Genomic DNA, 20192 nt, shown 5'->3' with positions numbered 1-20192 from the left:
ATTTGCCTATTATGTAGCCGGACATTAGGCAACTGAGGCGAGCGTACTGCTGCGATGTAGCTCGGCTTTTGAACGACAGTCATTGGAATTCCAATGCCCAGGTTCTCAGCTGGAACCCAAACAATTCAACGTTGAACGGAAGAAATATTGATTTGAACGTTACATTGCAAGTTCATCTGCTACTTGATCTCGTTTTCTCTTTGCTATCGTTGTAAAATCTCTCGTTGGCTTGAATGCTGTGAGGCAACTTCCATATCCAAGTGGTGGGCAACGAGGCTCTCTGGTTCATCATCCTCCCGCACGTTTGTCATCGTAATATCCTTGGTCACCAGTATTCCTCGCGCTGTTGGTTTTCTCCTTCGTTGCATCTCATAAGAGTCGTTGCTGCCACCAATGGTATCTGGATGAAGCTGCCCGCTGCCGGTCCTTCGATTTTCATAGTCACCTTTCATGCGATTCGACTCGGTTCTGTCCCGTCTGCTCTTATTCCAGCAGCCATATAATGACGGGGCGTTGACGACAATGGCGGCCGTAAATAATTCTGTGCTGGCCCAGGTGGTGCGGCTGACCTGGCTATCGATATTGATGGAGTTAATAGGCAGACGTACAATGGTGATGACGATGATGAAGATGCCAAGAGTGAAGAGCACATAGAGCTGTACTTTTCTCCTCCACGGTGCCTTTAGCGTTACGACAACGGGTATGGGCAAGACGAGCAACATGAAGTCAGTAATAATATTTAGTATTCCTAGGGTGAGAAGTTGAACCGGAGCTTTGGCACATGAACCTATTGCACGCAATCTCATTAGCCACCGTCTTTACTGGACCCAGTAATGGATATCCTGCCGCAAAGCAGACGAGAGAGAGCATTATATCGTACCAGGATCAGGCACGACTTGCCAATACAATCTGAATGGCCTGCATTCGGTAAAGGTGATGACTTGTACCACGACATAGGACGCGAAAAACACGACGACGTATCCCCTTATAACAAGCTTTTCGTACGAAAGGTCGAGAATGACACGGCGGTAGAGATCCAACAGAACAAGTTTCTGTAGCCAGAGGCTGGATGTAAGGCATTAGCGTTTTTATGTTTCCACGAGCTAGAGCAACGTAAAAGCCGTTCAGGTGGGTCGACTTGGCAACGAAATGCCGGATAACTTACTATGAATTGTAGAAGAAGCGATTCGCGATGGATAATTGACTCCCAATCTCACGTTGGTAGATTTCCGTCGCCGAGAAGGTATGATTCAGACGGACAGCCTTGGGTACATTGCTAGTTCCCCAAATGAGAACTACATGTATCAGGGCCAGCCTCGTCACAGCGCAGACTATGGCGGCCAAGGTGAAATAGTCGCCCCATGTATAAGTTTGTTTTGCCACCTTTCTCCAGACCAATCTTACTATCATGATCAGTATGGCCAGGCCACTGAACACCCAGTGGATGATGAGGGTTGTCGTGTCCTTGGCCATTGTGCTCGCTCTCTGTTGACTACTATTGACGCTTCTGTTGAGTCATTGTCACTGCTGAAAAGTCAAGTACGAAATGCTGGGAGGAAAAAAATCAATGTCTGATTCGTGTCCGCAAACTGCGGATGCCGCAGAAGGGCTATTGGTACAGTCGTAAAGCTGCGAGCCCAAATCACCAAGTCGTTGTAAAAAGAAGGGAACAATTGCTAAGAATGAGATTAAAAGAGACAGAGTAGCTTCAAGTGTCCCTAGTGCGGTGTTGGGTTTACAAATCAACCCCAGTGCGATGCGAAAGGAGGGGAGGTAGTATTTGAGGTGCAGTTTGTGTGTAGTTAGTTTGGTTTGGCGGTATATTAGGTAGGATCGAAATAGCAAAATCCCTTGCACCCCTTGACAGGGCGAGGTGCTCCGAGCTATGGAACTTGACATATTATGATCTAACAAGCAATCGGCCGCACGGAGCGGGTGGTCGTGTCATGTCATGGGCCCTGATGGCGACCACGGCTCGCGCCAAGCTCTGAGAGTGCTATAAACTCTCCATGCGGCACCTGCTGGTCCTGGAAGTTTTCGTGATGGCAGCAGGATTTGAGCGGGTGGGTTCCAGCAAACTATGCCTAGCCATCTTGGAGGGTGGCTTATCCTTGCCCTTTCAACATGCTTGGTCGTGCTTGTGCTGGCTGCACACCATCACCCACCTCCTTCAGGCGAAAACCAACGGATGGCGCCGGCTAAGGCCCACTGTAGCTCGCTTCGGTATCGTCGAATTAGTCGTCTTTCTCCATTCAGTGATATGATTTCAATGTTGCGCTAATTAACAAGAATATGCCGGCAAATGGTGGTGGGGACCAGACAGCAGAAGCCGCAAGAGATGCCCGAACTCCGTATGGAGTATGGAGTCTGGTACTTCCTTACTGATGAGTATCCCCAATGCGACAATGAGTTCGATGTCCCCGTCAGAATCAGGGCACACACGGTCTCTTTTGGCTAGCATTACCCATTGCGACAAGCATCAATCTGACCTGACACATGGACAGCTGATACCAAGAGTCATGCGCCAGTTGTTGTCAATGGGCTTCAACGGTTCTCCGGTGCAAAATTGACCTGAATCAGGCACCTGTCAGCAAAGGAGGTTCATGTCAGTGGACGAAACGTTTGATGCGTACCTGTCATGCCTGGGCAGACTTCATAAGAAAACGTTGGTCACCACAACCCGACGCCAAGCTACAAGCTTGAGAGCTGAGTGCGTGCACCAGACACCTTGCCAGTCTTCAACGGAGTACGCGAGCTGCGACCTGGTGGCGTTCATGGCGTTGAGCTTGTTCGTGTTTTTGGCTACAGCTCGCTACTAACAGAGCCCGATAGCCGGGAAGGAACGACTGCCCCTGCCTGTCGTTATGGTCGATCTCCCTAACCGACGGCTTCATCTTCACCAATCCTGCAGATTACGGCATGGCGCGGTTGGCTCTTGATGCAGGAGCGAGTCAACTTCCTTGCATTACTGCCGCCTCTGGCACCGAATTGTGAAGAGCTTGCAGAGCTATGCAGAGCTATGCAGACTTGTGCATTGGTTCAGCTGAGTCCAGCAATATGCTCTCATGTTCTTATTTCTGTCCAAACTTTTCTGTCCAGAGTTGCATCAAACCCTGGCCTTTCTTGCAGAGAAGCCAATGTCATTGACCGAATCTTCCTGCATAAATCTCACTTGGCAGTCATCTTGCGGTCCTCACAGTCAAAGCAACGACAAACCTGGACGAATGCAGCCATGTCGCCGTCTTCAAACCATTCTATCCACGAGGCAGGGCACAGAAAAGCAAACAAAAACTTGGATGTTAGAGCCGAGCTCAGCTGATGCCTCAATACAACAATGACAACGATGTGAGGATGTGGCGGATGAATGCTGAGTGTGTCAAGTGCCCACAGCTAGTCTGGAATCTCAATTACGACAACGCCGGTCTTGTGGATCACAATTCCGTAGCGTCTTGGACTCGATAGTCGCGGTCAGCAATATGACCATCCCAGTTGCTCTGAGCCTTGAGTCTTAATAACTCTATAATATACGCGGGAGCAAGGATTGGACCACTTCTTTGCCTTGTCCAACGCGGGATTGGACAACATACCTTAACTCTCTCCCAGATTCCAATCGTATTTCTCGAATTGTCTCACCACCCTCGATAAAAGTCAGACAAAACCATCCCAAATTTGACGCATTGCAACCCTCACACGTGGCAAAGACAGGCTGTTGTCAAAGCACTGAATCCAAGCGACATTGCCACACAGACATCCTTTTTGCTCAGCGGTCTGTGAGTGTATTTGTCACAAATGCGGACAACAAAGCTGCTCGCGTTGGTGGCGCTGGCCCTTGTCGGGGGACAAGCATCACCTGTCCCAGATGCTGATGCTGATGCCGATGCCGATGTCGATGGCAATGGTGATGCTGCTGGCTCCCCGAGCACTGAGGTGCCGTCTATTCGCAGTTACTTTTACATTGGTGGAGGTTATGCAGATGATGGCACTGGAAAAGGGCGTCACATCTTCCGCGATCAGATGTACGTAGAGCAGCTGAAACCCGTCAAAGGCAAAACGCAGAAGACTCCGATTGTCATCATTCACGGCCAAGCACAGACGGGCACTGTAAGTTCACAACCAGAGGATGAACTCCTCATAATTTGCCCTCCAACACCCGCCATATAATATACATGAGAATCTGTCAATTTTTCCTCACACAACATGCATATACTACCCCTGCGTACCACCTATCTAACTTCGTATGCTCCAGAACTTCCTAAACAAGCCCGATGGTGGCCGTGGCTGGGCATCTCTATTTCTGCAGCAGGGCCATGAGGTATACCTCGTCGATCAAACACTTCGTGGACGCTCGCCATGGCAGCCGGGCCGCTACGCCACCACGCCATCAACATATGCCGCCGAAATCATTGAGGAGCGCTTCACCGCTGTGAAGAGGCACATGCTATGGCCGCAAGCTGCTCTTCACACTCAATGGCCCGGAAATGGCTCAATGGGGGATGCCATTTTCGACACCTTCTACAGTTCCAACGTCCAATTTATCGGCAACGCTACCTACCAACAATCGACAGTGCAAGCCGCAGGAGCAGCTCTTCTCGACAAGATTGGCGTCCCCGTCGTTCTCATGGGCCACAGCCAGGGCGGTGTTCTGCCCATTATCATCGCCGACGCCAGACCAAAGCTCACGAAAGCCCTTGTGCTTCTTGAACCAACTGGGCCGCCTTTCCGTGAGGCTGTCTTCAGCACCAATCCCGCTCGAGCCTGGGGTTTGACTGACATCCCGCTCACTTACTCGCCTCCGGTCACAAACCCTGTCGTAGATCTCAAGCAAGAAGTTCAGCCTCCACGGGACGCCAACTCCAGCGAATGCATCTTACAAGCCAAGACTCCAGCTCCTCGCAAATTGGCCAACCTCGCCAATCTACCCATTCTTGTCGTTACCTCCGAGTCCGGTTACCATGCCGTTTATGACCACTGTACTGTCGAGTACCTCAAGCAGGCGGGCTGCAGCAAGACCAAGCATCTGGAGTTGGGACAGACTGGCATCCACGGAAATAGCCACATGTTTTTCATGGAAAAGAACAGCGACCAGATTCAGAAGTCCATCAAAAAGTGGATTGTCGACCCTTAGAATGAATCGCGTGGGGGTTAGTCGCGCCGGTATATACTTTCATCATTCGACTTTTGACTTTAATTCGCATTACATAGAGCAATTTTTCTTCGACGGGGTGGATAATCGTCCCATGAATATAGCTACAACAATCGATCAACTTCATTCTTCCATTAATCGTGACCAGAAGCCCTGATCTAGTCAGGACAAATGGCATGAGCATATCTTGGCAATCCAATAAATGCGCACTTTCTTCATGCAATCGCGCACGATGGGTTTGCCTTGGCATTCAACTACATGGGATCCATGATCCCATCACTCAAGCCTTTACCAGATCTAAATATGCGCATCGCACGCCCTGTTTCTCAAACGATGTAGTTCATGCACCGGACATAAAGTCTAATTAACGTTCGGATTGTCAAACAACCCTTCTATCAACTCGACAACTCCAAAGTCGAAGTGCCAAGGCGCAGTACCCTGTACGGCCCATTAGTCGTGTGTGCAAACTTCACTCAATCACACGTAGCGTTTCTAATGCCAATATCCCCAACTTCACCCGAGATACTTCCTATTATGCAGAGACATGTGCCAGTTAGGAAGTTCAGATGACTTGCGCTGTTTTATGATTCAAGATCCGAAACCTTGTTATGAGAGTAGTGGCTCTTTACTTCCGCACGCGGCTTGGTCATACTCTTGAACAGGTCGAAGTTCTGAGGACTCATACAACATGCATTGGATTTTTGATGACATTGTTTCCATATTCAAGCTTCTACACATCTTTCACGTCGGCCGCCTGACCTATATACTTCAGAAAGTCCCAACCTCCTTGGTGTCGTCTTTCCCAAGTCAGTCGCCTTCTCAGCGAAAACACCAGGAATGAATATCTAGTTTCCGCTCAGAAAAGTATCCTTTCATTAAGAATCTCTTGCTACATGATAACTTGTGACTTTTGAATGCCTCAAAAATTACTTCCATCTACGTAATGTGCCCTCCGCCAATGCACCCCGCCTGACATGCATATGCACGACGACGTAGTGTACATTGACCTATGGTGCTCGGGATGCCATATTCGTCCGTAATGCGTCGGGGTCAAACAACTCAACGGGTACTATAGGCATTATCTCTAGGGTTCCTTGACCTGGAGTTGAGTGACTTGTCGCACGGCTCAGAGTCTGACTTTACATGAGCTTGACATATTTAACACGGCACATTCACAATCATGAAAACCTCAAATTGATTTTGAAAATTCTATTCCGTTTTTTATCTATTTAGATGTGATGCTCATCAGGGTATAAGGTGTTGCATCAGGTATATAAAAATAACGTAACCAGACCAAGAGCAAATGCATCTCTATCGGACGGTCTATGTTTAGTCTTTCGCAATCTAGTGCTGAAAAGTAGAATGTAAATTGTTCCAAACAACAAAAAGTAAAATTCGTTAATTCCGTGACAAATGGCAATGCTCGCAATGCAAGTTGAATGAATAAACCGTAACTCCAACAATTTTCCAAGAAAGGTCTTCGATGGTCCGATCATACGACAATAGGGTCGGCCTCGGTGTCAACGATAGCAGCCTCAGTGTTGACTTGCTCGATGCTCTGCTTCAGCGAAGTAGCTAGCTTCTTGCGCATCTCTCGCTGGATTCCGTGGTTGACAGCATCAAGGACATTGTCCACGGTGACACGGGGTTTGTAGGCGGGCTCGGTACCCTCTTGGTAAACACCAGTCTTGACAAGAATGCTGTACCAGTCGTTTTCAGCCTTCTTGTTGACGGCGTTGGTGCCACGAATGTCGCTCTCGGGAGTGTCGCCAACAAAGTAGACGGTCTGAGGAGCTTCAGAAATACCGTGCTGGCTATGGCGCCACTGGCTCATGAGGCGGGAAGCAAACTCAAAGGTAGGAACCTGAGGCTTGCCAAAAGCGTGTGTGTTGAGCTTGCCCTTACCCTGGGTGAGGTCGTTGAAGGTAACCTCAAACATGCGGCGGAGGGCACCCATGCCAAGACGAACATGCTCATGGGCGGCAGACCAGACAACGTCATTGTGGGAGAAGTAGAATGGAGGGCCTTCGTCAAAAGTCTCGCTGCGAGATGACAGGCGTCCACCCTTTGACATGGCAAGGTCAAGCATGATCTGGATATCTCCTGCCCAATCGCGGGAGTCCGCAAAGACGAAGACGGCGTCAATAACGACCTCGTCAAAGTCTCGGGCACGGGAGTTGGCATGCTCCTCAGCGGTGAGCTTTCGGAAGGGAGTGGTAGCAGAGTCATGCTTGATGATATCGCCAGGGGTGACGACGTCCTTGAAACCATAGCCTTCGGCAACTTCGCGACACTTTTCGCCTTCGCCGCCGACCACAAGGACAGTGCCGTATTTCTCAGCCATCTCTCGCATAGGAGTATGACCACAGATGAACTGGCCAGGCTTGATATCCTGGAGAAGTTGGCGTGAGAGATCGCCGCAACGTTCCTCTTCGGTTTTGCCGCCTCCATTGGTGAGGAAGATGTGAGGTCTGCCAGGAGTGTTAGCTAATCAAATTCTATATGTGCAACACTGAAAAAGGTCACGATGGAACCTTGGTGGGCTTGATTTTTATGGACCAGAATCCGGGGGTGGAACCACCAGGGTGCCATCGAGGGTTACACTTACACATGGATACCGAATTCATTTTCACCGTTGAGCACCTTCATTGCTTGAATAGCCTCGGGGATGGCCTTGCCGCCACGGACGAGAACGCCATCAATGTCAAAAGCAAAGACGAAGGAGTCGGCGACTGTGGAAGGAGAAAGTGGTGATGAGGGAGTCTCAATGCTAGTAATGCTGGCTCGAGAACTGTCTGAGGAGAGCTCGGGGGAGCTGGGTGTGGTTGAAGGCACGGAAACTGAATCATCGAAGACCTTCTTGGCTTGTTGGACAGTTTGGTAGAACTGTGCTTCCTGTTGGGATGGTGCCATCTTGGTGGTTGTGATATGTTGTGGTCGTGCTGTAGTAATCGAGTTGTCTCAGTGATACAGAAATGAGATCGTGTTTCTTCTTCTTGCCTTTCTGACAAGGAGGTGGAAACTCGAACTTCTTGTTGTGGAGAAGGATCAAGGAGTATGGGTGTGAATGTTTGTTGTTGAAGTTGGGATCTACCGTCATGAACGGTGGGAGGATGAGAGTGCCTTTATAGTCTTTGAAGATTCTACTGTTGCGACTCCCCTCGAGTTGTTACTGCAACGTCTGACATGTGTGTCTCCGCGAAAAACCCACTTGTTGCAAAAGTTGTCGTTCGCCCAGGCCGAGTTTCTATGGAGAGTGGAACGTGTTAGAGAGAATCTGCCCATTCAGGGACATGCGAATGGCTGTAGCGAAGGCGACGGCGTGGACCTGACTATCCACATCGTGGTTCCACTTTACTGAAAACTTTGGAGTACGATGACATATCTCTGGTGAGAGCAAAGGAACAGACCCCGTAGCTACGATACAGACCCTGTTATTGCTGATATTACAGCAAGTCATAGAACCCACCGTATCGGACGTCAGGCATCCAGTGTCTTCCACCCTGAATTATTCGCCTTGCACTAAGAAAAACTATCACTTCCAAAGTGGCCTCTTCTGCAAACTGAGGCTATCAAGCTTGGTATGCCATGACATGGTACGTATCAAGCATAAGATAAATCTTCGGCTTGCGGCTCGGGCGGTGAAAGATTTTCGGCCCCTGGCAGGACAGGGGCGACGGCGAGATTCAGAGATGGTGTGAAGCAGTCGGCATGGCATGGCTTTGAAGCTGGTTGGCTTGCACAGCATCAAGACAGATTGTTCCGTACAACGACGTAACTCGTCAGTGATATGATACCAACGGTCTGGCGGTGCCATGGTTCAGAGTAACCTAAAAGGTACGGAATACGGCCCTTGTGCCTATCCACATGTGAGGCGAAACTGGTGGCTGAGCGCCATGACGTTGTATCTCGCGGGTTTCTCAGAACTTGTCGTGGGACAAAGATGAAGTATCTCCACAGTTGTACTTCATTCTTGTTGTCATAACCCAACAAGGAACATGGGACGTGGACTTTTGGCGATGGTGACTGTGACTGTGGAGCAAAGTTTTTGGACCAGACACATTCATGTCACGTCAGGGAGCTGGCTGAGCTGGCTGAGGCTATCTTGGTTTCGTTTCCTGGGTCTTGGCATCTGCGTGAACGAATTACAAACGGTGATAGGGAGTGGCCGATTTGCTCACTGGCTGAGACGAGTCGTGGATCGCCAAATCCTTGCAAGATATAGACAGTAGCGGTTCCACAGTTAAATACAGAACGAGAAGATTACGGTGGTGATGGTTGGTTGCAGTCAGAACTCAGAAGAGTCCTGTGTCATGTTTTGCTTCGGTGCGACAGGAAACGCCGCTATCTGGTTAATCCGCGCAACATTGCCCAGACGGAAAGAGCCAGCACCTGGCAGAGGCATCTTCGGCCGCATGTCACCGGTCTGTCGGCCCACAGTGACGTCAGGAAATTCCCACTTTTTCGGTCCGAAGGCCTATCAGTCACCGTGCTCGGCTCCGCTAGCGGGTCCATGCCTTCCTTCGATTTCCATCTTTTCACAGGCTTGGAAGTTACGCAGGAGAGTTCCTTTCCGTTGTGCAACGCCTGCCAACGGTTCTCAAGAGAGGAGAGAATGTACCAAAGTACCTGGGTACATGCTGCAGGTAAAATGTCGGTGGAAATGAAATTTCGTTCACGGTTTCGCCTTTCCATTCGCTGCCGGATGATTGTCCGTACTGCTGCAGTTTCACCACCATCTCATCCCCTGCGCCGGATGCCGTGCGGCTTGGCAGCATACGGAAACTGTCGGGCTCCGGCGGTAAGACGGTAGTTACAGCAGCGGCTACGGTGTCTTTGGTGAGAAGATGGAACCTTTGTCCCGCAGTAGTTTCTGTGTCCCACCAAGTACCCCGGAGTTGTGTGACTCCACGACTCGTCGACTTGGGTCAACACACGATAACAGAGATACGATAACGAACGACACGATACGGTACGGTGGAAAGAGGTCTTCGAAGAAGACGGTAGGATTGTACACGATGTTCCAAGCTCCACCGTACCGTCACGATCCATTCTTGTCAAACTTTAAAAGTTGGAACGCCCATGCTTTGGCATCTCGTGGGTTGGGCTTGTTGAGCTGCAATGTCAAAATTGCATTATATCCTGCCAGAATCATCAGCCATGGACGTCTCACACTAACTGACGTCGTTTCACAGATTAAGGCGCCTCGATTTACAAAAATAACAGTGCCACATCTCACTCTCAGCTCCCGAACTGAAGCCCATTTGTCGGGTAACCGAGCCATTCGCCCAGCATCAATCCATGACGACTTTACTACAAGCGTACTCGTTTTAGTCTCAACCTGCGAGAAATGGCCAAGCTTAGACTCATCTCTTAGCCCTTCTATTGGAATGGAGAAGTGTAGTCAGACGTACAGTACACTGATGTGCGCAAAGACGACTGATCAACCCGACTTCCTTTCGATGGTGTGTAGATGCTCTACACATGTTGAGCATCTTTGTCAAATTTGTTCAATTTTGCGGCATTTCAAGGTCCCCTGTTCTCCCCCCTCCTCACTTTACTTTTGACACCATTCCATCCAATGTCTGTTCTTGCCGCCCATTCTATCACTGGGGGATCAGCCAAGACGCGTGGGATGGCGTTTTCAACTGCTCGGCGGGTTGCCTCTTATGGAATATGCGGACTTTTCAAACCTGCCCCACCCGTTTGATGCTGTTGGTTTGCAGTAAGGGTGAGATCATCGCCTTTGCATGTTCAGCCCTTTTTGGCGCATTGTGTGTGCGGCATGGTTTCGGTGCCGTGGATCTGAGATACAGACAAAGGGCTATTATTCTCAGCCACCAGCAGGTCAGAGTACTCTCCTCTCTTGCCACGTATCACTAACATGAAAAGATGTGCCCTTCACATGTTTTTAAGAAAGCAGGCTTTCAGAGTTGTCATACACTCGTTGAAAACTACTGTAGATTAACAAACAGTCCGCCGTCAACTAACAACTGTGCACCAGTCACATAGCTGCTCAGTTCGTTGCAAGCCAAAAAGACAGCCGGACCAGCCAAATCCGATGGTACACCAGTCCGCCCCAAGGGGATCCTCCCTTCCATATAACTCCTCTTGGCATCGTCTGCCAAGTCTTGCTCGTTTAACTGCGTACGTATTGTGCCAGGCAAAAGAGCGTTACATCTAATACCGTACTTCCCGAGAGCAACGGCGGTGCTCTGCATCAAGCTGGTAATCCCAGCTTTAGTTGGCGTATAATGCGTCTGCTCTCCTCCTCCTACAAGAGCGGAAATAGACGATACACCAATAATACTACCTCCTGTAGGGGATTGATACAGAGCCATCTGACGAGCAGCAGCCTGTGTAACGTAGAATGCGCCGCCAAGATTAGTACGGACAGTAGTCTCGAATAGGTCCGGAGACAAGGTCATAAAGTCTGCAAAAGTACAGACACCGGCGTTGGAAACGCAGATGTCTAGTCGCTTGGCGGCGCCCGAATGCTCAACTGCTGCAGCGACAAGCTTGGTTGCCGTCTCCGGATCTCTCACATCACCGGCTACATGTGCAAGTGTCCCAACTACTCTGGTCGATGACGCCAAACGGCCGACAACCTCAGATGTTCCTTCGCCTGCCTGACCAGAAGCTGATGACGACGGAGCGGAGAGGGCTTCGGCTTCAGCAATAAGGGAGTCCAAATGCTGCTTATCTTTCTCCAATCCCAAGTGATTGACCACCACGTTGGCACCCTGGCGCAGGAATTCGAGACAAATGGCACGGCCGATGCCTGTCGTTCCGCCCGTTATGATGGCCGTCTTACCAGCCAGAAGCCCGACAAAAGGCATGATGATGTCAGAGCTGTGAATAGTTCGAAAGACCCGCTTCCGGCGTGTTTATGGTGTGCCTTTGCCGTGCTTTGTGAGTAAACACGAAAGAAACGATGTGGATGCTCATGTACGTACGTTTTTTGTGTAGCAGGTGGGGGAGGGGTCGATGCGACTCGAGCTCAAAGGTTGCTTTGTCGCGCGCAATACTTCCAACCGTGGTGGTAGTCGTCCAGATGAGATGGCCGGCGTATTGATTGCAGTGAAGCTGAGTTACGTCGGTAATGAGTCCAAGGTCAAGATGAAAGTAGAGAAGCCAGATGATGGCGGCGCCGATGACGACAGAAGGGCTTTTTTTTTCCCACCAAGAAATTGCGCGTAATGGCAACTAAATAGACCCAACCTCGAAATTTGAGCAAAAGTCAAAGAAAAAACGAGGAAGACACAGCACCGAATTTATTGCACCACGACGGCCCATCAATAGCTTCAATTGAGTATTCTTCCCACGATTCCGACCAACAAAACCAGGAGGGGCGGGAACAAATCTCCGACCTTCAAAACCTTCGGCACATCTCCCAGCGAGCAGCCAAGCCCGCCACATTTGCACCTTCAACAACCAAAGTGCTGTTGGTTCTGCCCTGCCGCTACGGCATCTACCGAGCTTGTTGGCGAAAATCGTACTAGCACAGTAGGCGGGTGATAAACACCAAAGTAAACTACATGTTCACTCACGATCTCATGCACGGTGGGTGATCCGACCCATTGTGAGATGCTTGTCGCTGTCTTTCCACCGTTTTCCAACACATGGGCTGAACGGTACGGTTACCAGAGTTATCGTGAGTATTAACGGCCACCGTTTATCTCACGATTTTGGGTAGGGGAGTGAATCCAGTGGGTGGATGCTGAAGAATTAGTAGGTCCACTGGTCCCACGGCAGGGTTCACGATGCATGGCTACTGTTTCTTGGTGGTGTATTGAATTGCTGGCTATTTGTGGATTGGGTTGGTGATGGGTCAATCTACGAGAATGCTTTTGATAGAGGATACTTCCTGAAACCTTTCCCAGTGATTTCTGTTTGTGAGCTTTTCAAATCGTAGCTTGGGTGCGTAGTCCACAGGAAGCACCATGGAGTAAATAGGAACAAGTTAAACTTTTACAGCAGTCGAAATTTCTTACTTGGTGCGACTTACTCATGAACGTCTGAGAGTGGAGAGTGCTAACCTTGAGGTTTCAAATGTTGGTAAATTTGCCACTTCTGTACCGGGTAGGTTCGATTTAGACGCCGAATGTTGACGTTTCACATACTTAAGGAATAGCACCACCAAGACTCTGAGGGTACTAGAACTCCAAAAACGGGCATTATGATTCGAATTTAAAGCAAAGAAATACATTGTTGTACCTGAACAATATAATTTTATTCTCCACAGTACACAAGTGGAACATCTCATGGTGACAAGTCAATTCTTCATTCTGAAGACGCAGTATAAAATGTAATTCATCCAGTCATGGTATATGTTGCCCACAAACCTAAGTCGTCAACTTTTCAATCATGCCCACCAGTCCGTTCTCGTGTTTCGTTCCATTAACCTTTGCATGCTTCAAGTCGCCATTCTCTTTCTCACGCGCGCCGTCAACCTCTGGTGCTGGCATGCCCAGCGGCGTGGGAGTCAACAAATTACTCGCTGGAATCAACTTTGCTCTCACAGCAGGATTGATGGTCAGTCCAAACCCAGGCTTATCCAAGTCTGCCGTCGTCAGGTACCCCTTGGTTGGGATAGGTTCGTCAATGAACAAGTCTCCGAAAACTGGCAACACGCTCTTTCCATCGGGAGAATTGGCTAGGTATTCTTGGAATGGCGTGTTGGGCTGGGAGATAACAAAGTGGTAGCTGTACGGACCACTGGCATGTGGCACGACTGGAATATCGTATGCAGCAGCCATGGCTGCAACTTTGAGCAGCTCCGTCATGCCACCAAGCCACATGACGTCGGGCTGGATGATATCCAGGTTTCGTGGCTCGATGAGCTTGCGGAATCCGTATCGAGAATATTCATGCTCGCCCGTGGTGAACTTGACTGTTGGGTGCGCACGCTTGATTTGTGCAAAGCCGTCTGTGTCGTCTGGCGACAGGCATTCTTCCCACCAGTTGATGTTGAGCTCCTTGCATGCTTCAACAAGTTGAATCGTATAGGACACATTGAGACTCATGTAGCAGTCAACCATGATGGGGAAATCAGGACCAACCGATTCCCTGTGCTTTCGAAGAAATTCGACGTTCTTGCGAAGGCCGATATGACCCTCTTCAGGGCAAAACGGCAATGGAACCTTCGCTCCCCAGAAACCCATATCTCGGGCGGCAGTTGGTTGGGGGCCGGTGCAGTAGAAGTTTATGCGTTCTTTGGTGGCGCCGCCGATAAGACGGTAGACGGGCTCGTTTCGCAACTTTCCCAGCAGATCCCATATGGCAAGGTCAATAACTGAGATGACGGCGACAGGTAAACCCTTTCGGCCATAGAACATGGACGCCCGATACATCTGCTCGAAAAGGAGGTTGGTGTTGCGAGGGTCTGCGCCGATTAAGAAGCGTTCAAAATGCTGATGAATGAGCCAACATCCCGGGGGGCCTGAAACTGTCAGTATTTGATGACGCTTCTCGGCATAAGACGTGCGTGGAGTTTTTTCGAAAAGGGTGTAATAGGCTCACCTCCAAACCCAGTGGCAAATCCAACTGTGCCATCAGATGCTTCGATTTCCACCAAGAACGATCCGAGCACGTTGATTCCCCAGCTGGTTCGAGACTTGCGATACTGCTCCCATATTGAGCATGGAGTGGAAATATCGCTATCAATAAGCCTAGCAGGATGTCAAGTCAGTTGTTGCGGCCTCCACGGTATATTCCACGACGCGTATAACACGGATCTGTCCTACCAGTGACCACCTTTGACATTATGATAATCACCTCCTGTCATTAAACAATTAGCAATTGCGAGTCCTTTCGGGCCTACTCATCTCGTACCTGATCCGACGCCGCCAATCACATATGATCGAATGGCCTTGATCGTGGGAAACTGCCGAACACCCGACGCCATTGCTGCAACTGTAATCGTATAGGGTCCCGAGATAGGGCGAGAGAAAACGGAGGTAGTTGTAATGAAGAAGAAAATATGCGTCCTGTCCAGGCAATATATGGCGACGCAAAGAAGTTCAAGGTGCAGCTGGCCGGCCCATCAGAAATCCGCAATACCCGGCATGCAGGGTCGGCAATAGATGGATTTCACGTCAACCAAACAACGATGCAATGGTTGCCGTGTAATTGTCGTACAATCTTGCAGCTGCAGATAGCGGGGAAAGGCAGCTGCTAGAACAAAAAACCGCGAAAAGCCAAGTGACGATGCAATGTGCAAGATTCTCCCTTCGGGTATAAATGCCCCGATGGCACGAAACAGCGAAATTCGGCGCCTCACCATCTGTCCTTGCAGCCCACTTGCTCCAATCTTTGGGGTTTCTTGGGGACACAGTTCTCCACACTTGACGGATTTGCATGATGGGCTGCAGACACGCGAGTCCCAATGTGCTGCTAGACCAGTCCAATCGACATAGACAGAACTTATTGAACCAATTGGGTAATTTTTATTTTCCTCGATGAAGGTGTTGTGGTTTCTGCCAACATCCAGATGACCCCAAGGAGGCAAGATTCGTTTTGAAACATCGGGTGTCGCTTGGGGGCCTGCAGGTCGATGCAAGATTTTGTGCACACGACATGAGGAGATGCCACATGGCAATGCATCTTAATGCAATGTCGCTGTCGTCTATCAGATCCGCAATATTCAATCGTATTATTCCCTGAGACATACGGGATTCGACTCGACAGGCGGAAGCTGCTTTGATGACCCGAGTCGAAGCTGATCACTCACCCACCAGTACAACCCATCAAGATCCAGCACAACTCTAGTTCGAGCTGGGGAAACTGGGGTGCGACGGGGGGTTCCTTCTCCACTGCCTTGGCCAGAGATATTGAATGACAGGGTGCCTGCCTTCTTGGCAGCAACGTGTCAAAAAACAGGCATGTCGGAGGCAGAGGGGTGACGGACACATTTTTGTGGCAGATGAAAATGCATATCAATCTACAAAGTACCAGAAAGGGGCCTGGGCTGAGCATTGAATCTGGAAATAGAAGACACGCAACAGATCCTTGCCAGGTTTCCATGACCCCCATTGCTCCTTCCTTCGGGGAGCAGAAACCGTTCACCGGCAATAATCAATTACCCGGAGCTCCGCCGAGCCATCAAAGCCATGAAGCTCCCACAAAACGCCTAGATTGACTGACTGTTTGATCAAACCCTCATGGCCGCCCATCATGGCAGTGGCTCATTCGTTTTCTTGTACTACCCTCCCCAGATCATGATGGCGGTCCTTCAGACAACCCTGTTCTCCACTGCAGGCAGCTCCAGGACTTGACGGGTTGGCAGCCTTGCCTGTGGCTGGCTTCCCCTCCACAATAGTCGTCAACTATTGGCAACCAACAACGTCAACTGGCCAGCTCATGGAACCCCCGAAAGCTGTCTCGTCCAAACACTCAACGCAGCGTAAGCCGTGTTGATCCTCCGGCTTCGTTTGCCATTTTCATGCGAGGGCTCAAACGCCGCCGTCGCCAGAAAAGTCGCGTGACTTTGCTATTGTCTCCGTTGCCTCCGTTGCCTCCGTTCCCTCCATGGGTTTGTAGGAGAGTTTCAATAATCAACCAAAGCTCACCAACGCCGACATTTCTTCAGCTGACGAGCCACACAAGCAATAGCCTGCTTGCGGGTCTTGGAATTATTGGGGTCCATCTGCCACGAGTCCTGGTCTGTCTTCAACCAATCCGCAGTCCTCAACATTGAGCACAAGAAGCAACCTCTCCTCGGCATAATAATACTGTAAAGCACATCTCCTCCTGTCGCTCGACTTTGTCCCGAATGTTTCGCTTCCACATCTCGCTCCACACTGCCTCGCCGTAACAACAACCCGTGCAGTCAATCTTGGCCCAATAGACTCAACTGCAGATATTGGGCGGAACATTGTGTTTCACAAAATTGATTCAACACGGGTCGCTCTTGGCTGGAAGCGGAGGGATTCTGAACCCGTCGTTGCGAAGATGCAGCACGGCTCTGGCGGAGTCAAGGGACCATCACCATCATCCACTTCAGCTTCAGCTGCCCCCTCGGTCATTGCACGTCAACAGCCCGAGCTTGACAGCGACTCCCACAGCGATGACGAGCATGACAACGATGGCTCTACTCACACTGGCAAGCGCAAGCGACCTACCTCAGTTTCGTACGTGCAATCTTAATCCTGAATCTGATATCTCACCATTTTGGTCACATTCCCTTTGCCCCTGCGGTCTCGGGTCTGGATTTCGGTTGCTACTGAATCGGCCTGCCATTCCCACATTTGATCCCCACTTGCATTTTCATATCTGTGCCTTTATCTGTAATATTTTGATGTCTCTATCTCTGTTGCTTTCATGTCGTCACATGCCTCTTCAGACGAGAAACCCTCGGAATCAAAAGCTGACATTGTTATACCAAGATGCGAGCTCTGCAAACAAAGAAAGGTGAGCGCTGCGAAGCTATTCTTGACCCCACCGCATCGAGCCTAGGGGACCTATAGAGTACAGCTGTCGGAGCTTGACAACACGTTTATTTCTTGAACAGTGTCATCCAAATCATGAATTAGACATTTGCTGACTCTCACCTCCAACAGGTGAAATGTGACCGCGGACAGCCGTCCTGCGGATGGTGCGCTCGCAATGGGGCGATTTGCGAATACAAGGAGCGAAGGCGTCCCGGGCTGAGAGCTGGCTTTGGCAAGGAGCTCCAAGAGCGAATGGACAAGCTTGAGGCTATCTTGCAGTCTCATTCTGAGATAATTCAAAATGCGCTTGCCTCAAATCCACAGCTGAATGTTGCGGCGAGCATGCGGAACAGCAATCCCAGTCTACCAAGTGATCAAGGTACGCCAAGAGATGCCTCATCTCACATATACCGAACCTCAGAACCCATTACCACGCCACAAGGAGATAATAGCATGTTTGTTCAAAAGACATCAAGCTTCACCCCGACATCACAAAATGTCGATTTCAATGCGCCTCAGCATCCAGGTATGCCTGATAGCTTCCACCATCAAGGCTCAATGGGAGGGCTATCCGCGCCGCAGCAGATACCACCCATTCAATCTTCTGCACCAGGAGGACAAGCATATTATCAAAATCAGGCTCCAATGCAATCACCATCTGGCCACCTGGCACAAGCAGCGGGGTCAACACCACCTGACCAAGACATGCCTCCCTACGATCTTCTCTACGCTCTCGTCGACCTTTACTTCAAGCATATCAACACGTGGTGCCCAATCCTCCACCGAAAAACCACACTCGACTCACTATTTGGGCCATCAACACTTCAGGAGACTGATAGAATTCTCCTGCATGCCATTGTGGCGACGACGATGCGCTACTCTTCCGACCCGAGGCTTACTGATGAGCGGCGGGAGCATTATCACAAAGCATGCAAAGAACGTGTACTGCTTTACGGCATGGAGAACACATCTGTCAAATCCCTTCAGGCACTGGTTATAATCGCGCTTGATCTTGTTGGCAGCAGCAACGGCCCACCAGGCTGGAACATTTTGGCACTAATTACACGATCTGTGGTGCAGCTTGGGTTGGCAGTCGAGAGCAACTCATTTACGGTCTCACCAAGCTACACGTCTATATATACCTTGCGGGCAATGATTCTCCCGGAACCAAAAGACTTCATCGACGACGAATCACGACGACGATTGTTTTGGATGATCTATCTTCTCGATAGATATGCGACAATTGCTACTGCATTCGAGTTCGCCTTGGCTGACAAGGAAATTGACCGAACGTTGCCGTGCCGCGACGACCTGTGGATGCGAAATCAAAGGGTAGATACCAAATGGTTCAAGGCTAGGGAGCACCATGGGGAGCTACCTGCGCAAGAGATTTGCAAGCCGGAAAACCTTGGAGCCTTTGCGTACTATATCGAGATCCTGGGCATCTTGTCCAAGATCCACACCTTCCTCAAGCAGCCTGTTGACATTAGTGCTTTAGGTGACGTTGAGCAATGGCAGCTGCGATACAAGGAACTAGATAATTTGTTGACGTCATGGAGATTTGGACTGCCTCCCGAGTTTGGCAACATGACGAAGTTGTTCCAAGCGCCAAACAAGAACCTGAATTGCGTTTTGGTGATGCTCCATGCCACATACCACACTGCAGTGATTCGATTACATTCGTCGGCGGCATATCCCACGACGCGGTCACCCATCTTCACTCCGTCATATAGCGCTTCGCAAAGATGCCATGGCGCGGTTGAGAATATTGCTGCTTTGGGAGAATTTGTGGTTCAGAATGGTCTCATTAGCAAGCTGGGACCGCCTTTTGCCTGGACTATATGGGTATCGGCAAGGCTTTTGCTCGTGCACGGTTCTACAGTTGAGCATAAGTTGGCACCGCAAATCAGCTTCTTTGTTGACACTCTGAGAGAAATGGGTCGATACTGGCCGGTGGCGGCGAGATACTGTGGACTTCTTCAGCGGGTGCTTGACGAGCATCGCGATAGTGAGCAAAAGGGGGACGGAGTCACCCCGAGCTCGGTGAAAATCTTGGCGGACATGCGACGAACGGCCTTCGACCTTGACTTCTTGATATCTCGGCAGCCAAGGCACGGGGCTGGTCCCACGGCAATGAGCCGATTACCTAGTGTCACACCGTCCAGGACACCAGCACCAAATGAGTTGGAATACCTGGATGTGTTTGACTTTTTCAATGTCCCTCGCCTGCCATTTGGAGGTGAGAACTTTTCGGGTGCGCAGACTTTGGGGCCTGACACTGGGATGGATACACAAAATGGCCAGGCTCAAATGGCGCCAAATGAATTTAATATTACGAATTTCATGATGGATGCCAATAGCGATTGGCTATTTAAGCAGGATGGAGGCAAGTTCATGGCTACGGGGTAGCTGTGACGTTGGAAATAAAATTTGGCAATATGAGAATGGACAGATGGCATGGCAGGTGTATTATAGGTTGTCGGTTATCAAAACGGGGGACAGCGTTGGACAACCATATGGCAACGTCTTCATCAACATGACCCTTACTGGGCTTGAGACCGACGTGAAGAAGAGACCATGTTGACTGATGATTGTGAAACTTTGTCAGATCTAAACAG

The 20192-nt window shown here is 49.9% G+C and overlaps 8 protein-coding genes across 8 annotated transcripts; 3 read left to right on the top strand and 5 right to left on the bottom strand.

Annotated features, from left to right (window-relative positions):
* Window positions 1–203: 203 nt before the first annotated feature.
* On the bottom strand, window positions 204–1473 carry VFPPC_07456 (PTH11-type GPCR protein; the record flags this gene model as incomplete). The annotated part of the gene is made up of 3 exons (XM_018286309.1): window positions 204–787; window positions 881–1065; window positions 1166–1473. 3 exons carry the CDS (start codon window positions 1471–1473, stop codon window positions 204–206), a joined length of 1077 nt encoding a protein of 358 aa, XP_018142894.1.
* A 2316-nt stretch (window positions 1474–3789) lies between these two features.
* On the top strand, window positions 3790–5125 carry VFPPC_07455 (alpha/beta-hydrolase; the record flags this gene model as incomplete). Its single annotated transcript, XM_018286308.1, has 2 exons — window positions 3790–4101; window positions 4247–5125. The coding sequence occupies 2 exons, from the start codon at window positions 3790–3792 to the stop codon at window positions 5123–5125; spliced, it is 1191 nt and encodes a 396-aa protein (XP_018142893.1).
* Window positions 5126–6635: 1510 nt separating this feature from the next.
* VFPPC_07454 (TIGR01456 family HAD hydrolase) lies at window positions 6636–8056 on the bottom strand (the record flags this gene model as incomplete). The annotated part of the gene is made up of 2 exons (XM_018286307.1): window positions 6636–7614; window positions 7752–8056. The coding sequence occupies 2 exons, from the start codon at window positions 8054–8056 to the stop codon at window positions 6636–6638; spliced, it is 1284 nt and encodes a 427-aa protein (XP_018142892.1).
* Window positions 8057–9696: 1640 nt separating this feature from the next.
* Window positions 9697–9921, bottom strand: VFPPC_15950 (hypothetical protein; the record flags this gene model as incomplete). Its single annotated transcript, XM_018293703.1, has 1 exon — window positions 9697–9921. One exon carries the CDS (start codon window positions 9919–9921, stop codon window positions 9697–9699), a length of 225 nt encoding a protein of 74 aa, XP_018142891.1.
* A 69-nt stretch (window positions 9922–9990) lies between these two features.
* Window positions 9991–10710, top strand: VFPPC_15949 (hypothetical protein; the record flags this gene model as incomplete). Its single annotated transcript, XM_018293702.1, has 1 exon — window positions 9991–10710. One exon carries the CDS (start codon window positions 9991–9993, stop codon window positions 10708–10710), a length of 720 nt encoding a protein of 239 aa, XP_018142890.1.
* A 387-nt stretch (window positions 10711–11097) lies between these two features.
* VFPPC_07453 (short-chain dehydrogenase) lies at window positions 11098–11982 on the bottom strand (the record flags this gene model as incomplete). The annotated part of the gene is made up of 1 exon (XM_018286306.1): window positions 11098–11982. One exon carries the CDS (start codon window positions 11980–11982, stop codon window positions 11098–11100), a length of 885 nt encoding a protein of 294 aa, XP_018142889.1.
* Window positions 11983–13488: 1506 nt separating this feature from the next.
* Window positions 13489–15050, bottom strand: VFPPC_07452 (mandelate racemase/muconate lactonizing enzyme family protein; the record flags this gene model as incomplete). The annotated part of the gene is made up of 4 exons (XM_018286305.1): window positions 13489–14585; window positions 14666–14814; window positions 14890–14923; window positions 14978–15050. 4 exons carry the CDS (start codon window positions 15048–15050, stop codon window positions 13489–13491), a joined length of 1353 nt encoding a protein of 450 aa, XP_018142888.1.
* A 2045-nt stretch (window positions 15051–17095) lies between these two features.
* Window positions 17096–19983, top strand: VFPPC_07451 (C6 transcription factor; the record flags this gene model as incomplete). The annotated part of the gene is made up of 3 exons (XM_018286304.1): window positions 17096–17274; window positions 17530–17554; window positions 17704–19983. 3 exons carry the CDS (start codon window positions 17096–17098, stop codon window positions 19981–19983), a joined length of 2484 nt encoding a protein of 827 aa, XP_018142887.1.
* Between the last annotated feature and the right edge of the window lie 209 nt (window positions 19984–20192).

Source organism: Pochonia chlamydosporia, chromosome 4 (assembly GCF_001653235.2).
Source record: "Pochonia chlamydosporia 170 chromosome 4, whole genome shotgun sequence".
Taxonomy (NCBI): domain Eukaryota; kingdom Fungi; phylum Ascomycota; class Sordariomycetes; order Hypocreales; family Clavicipitaceae; genus Pochonia; species Pochonia chlamydosporia.
The sequence above is the reverse complement of the archived record's forward strand: the minus strand, read 5'-3'. Positions and strand labels throughout refer to the sequence as shown.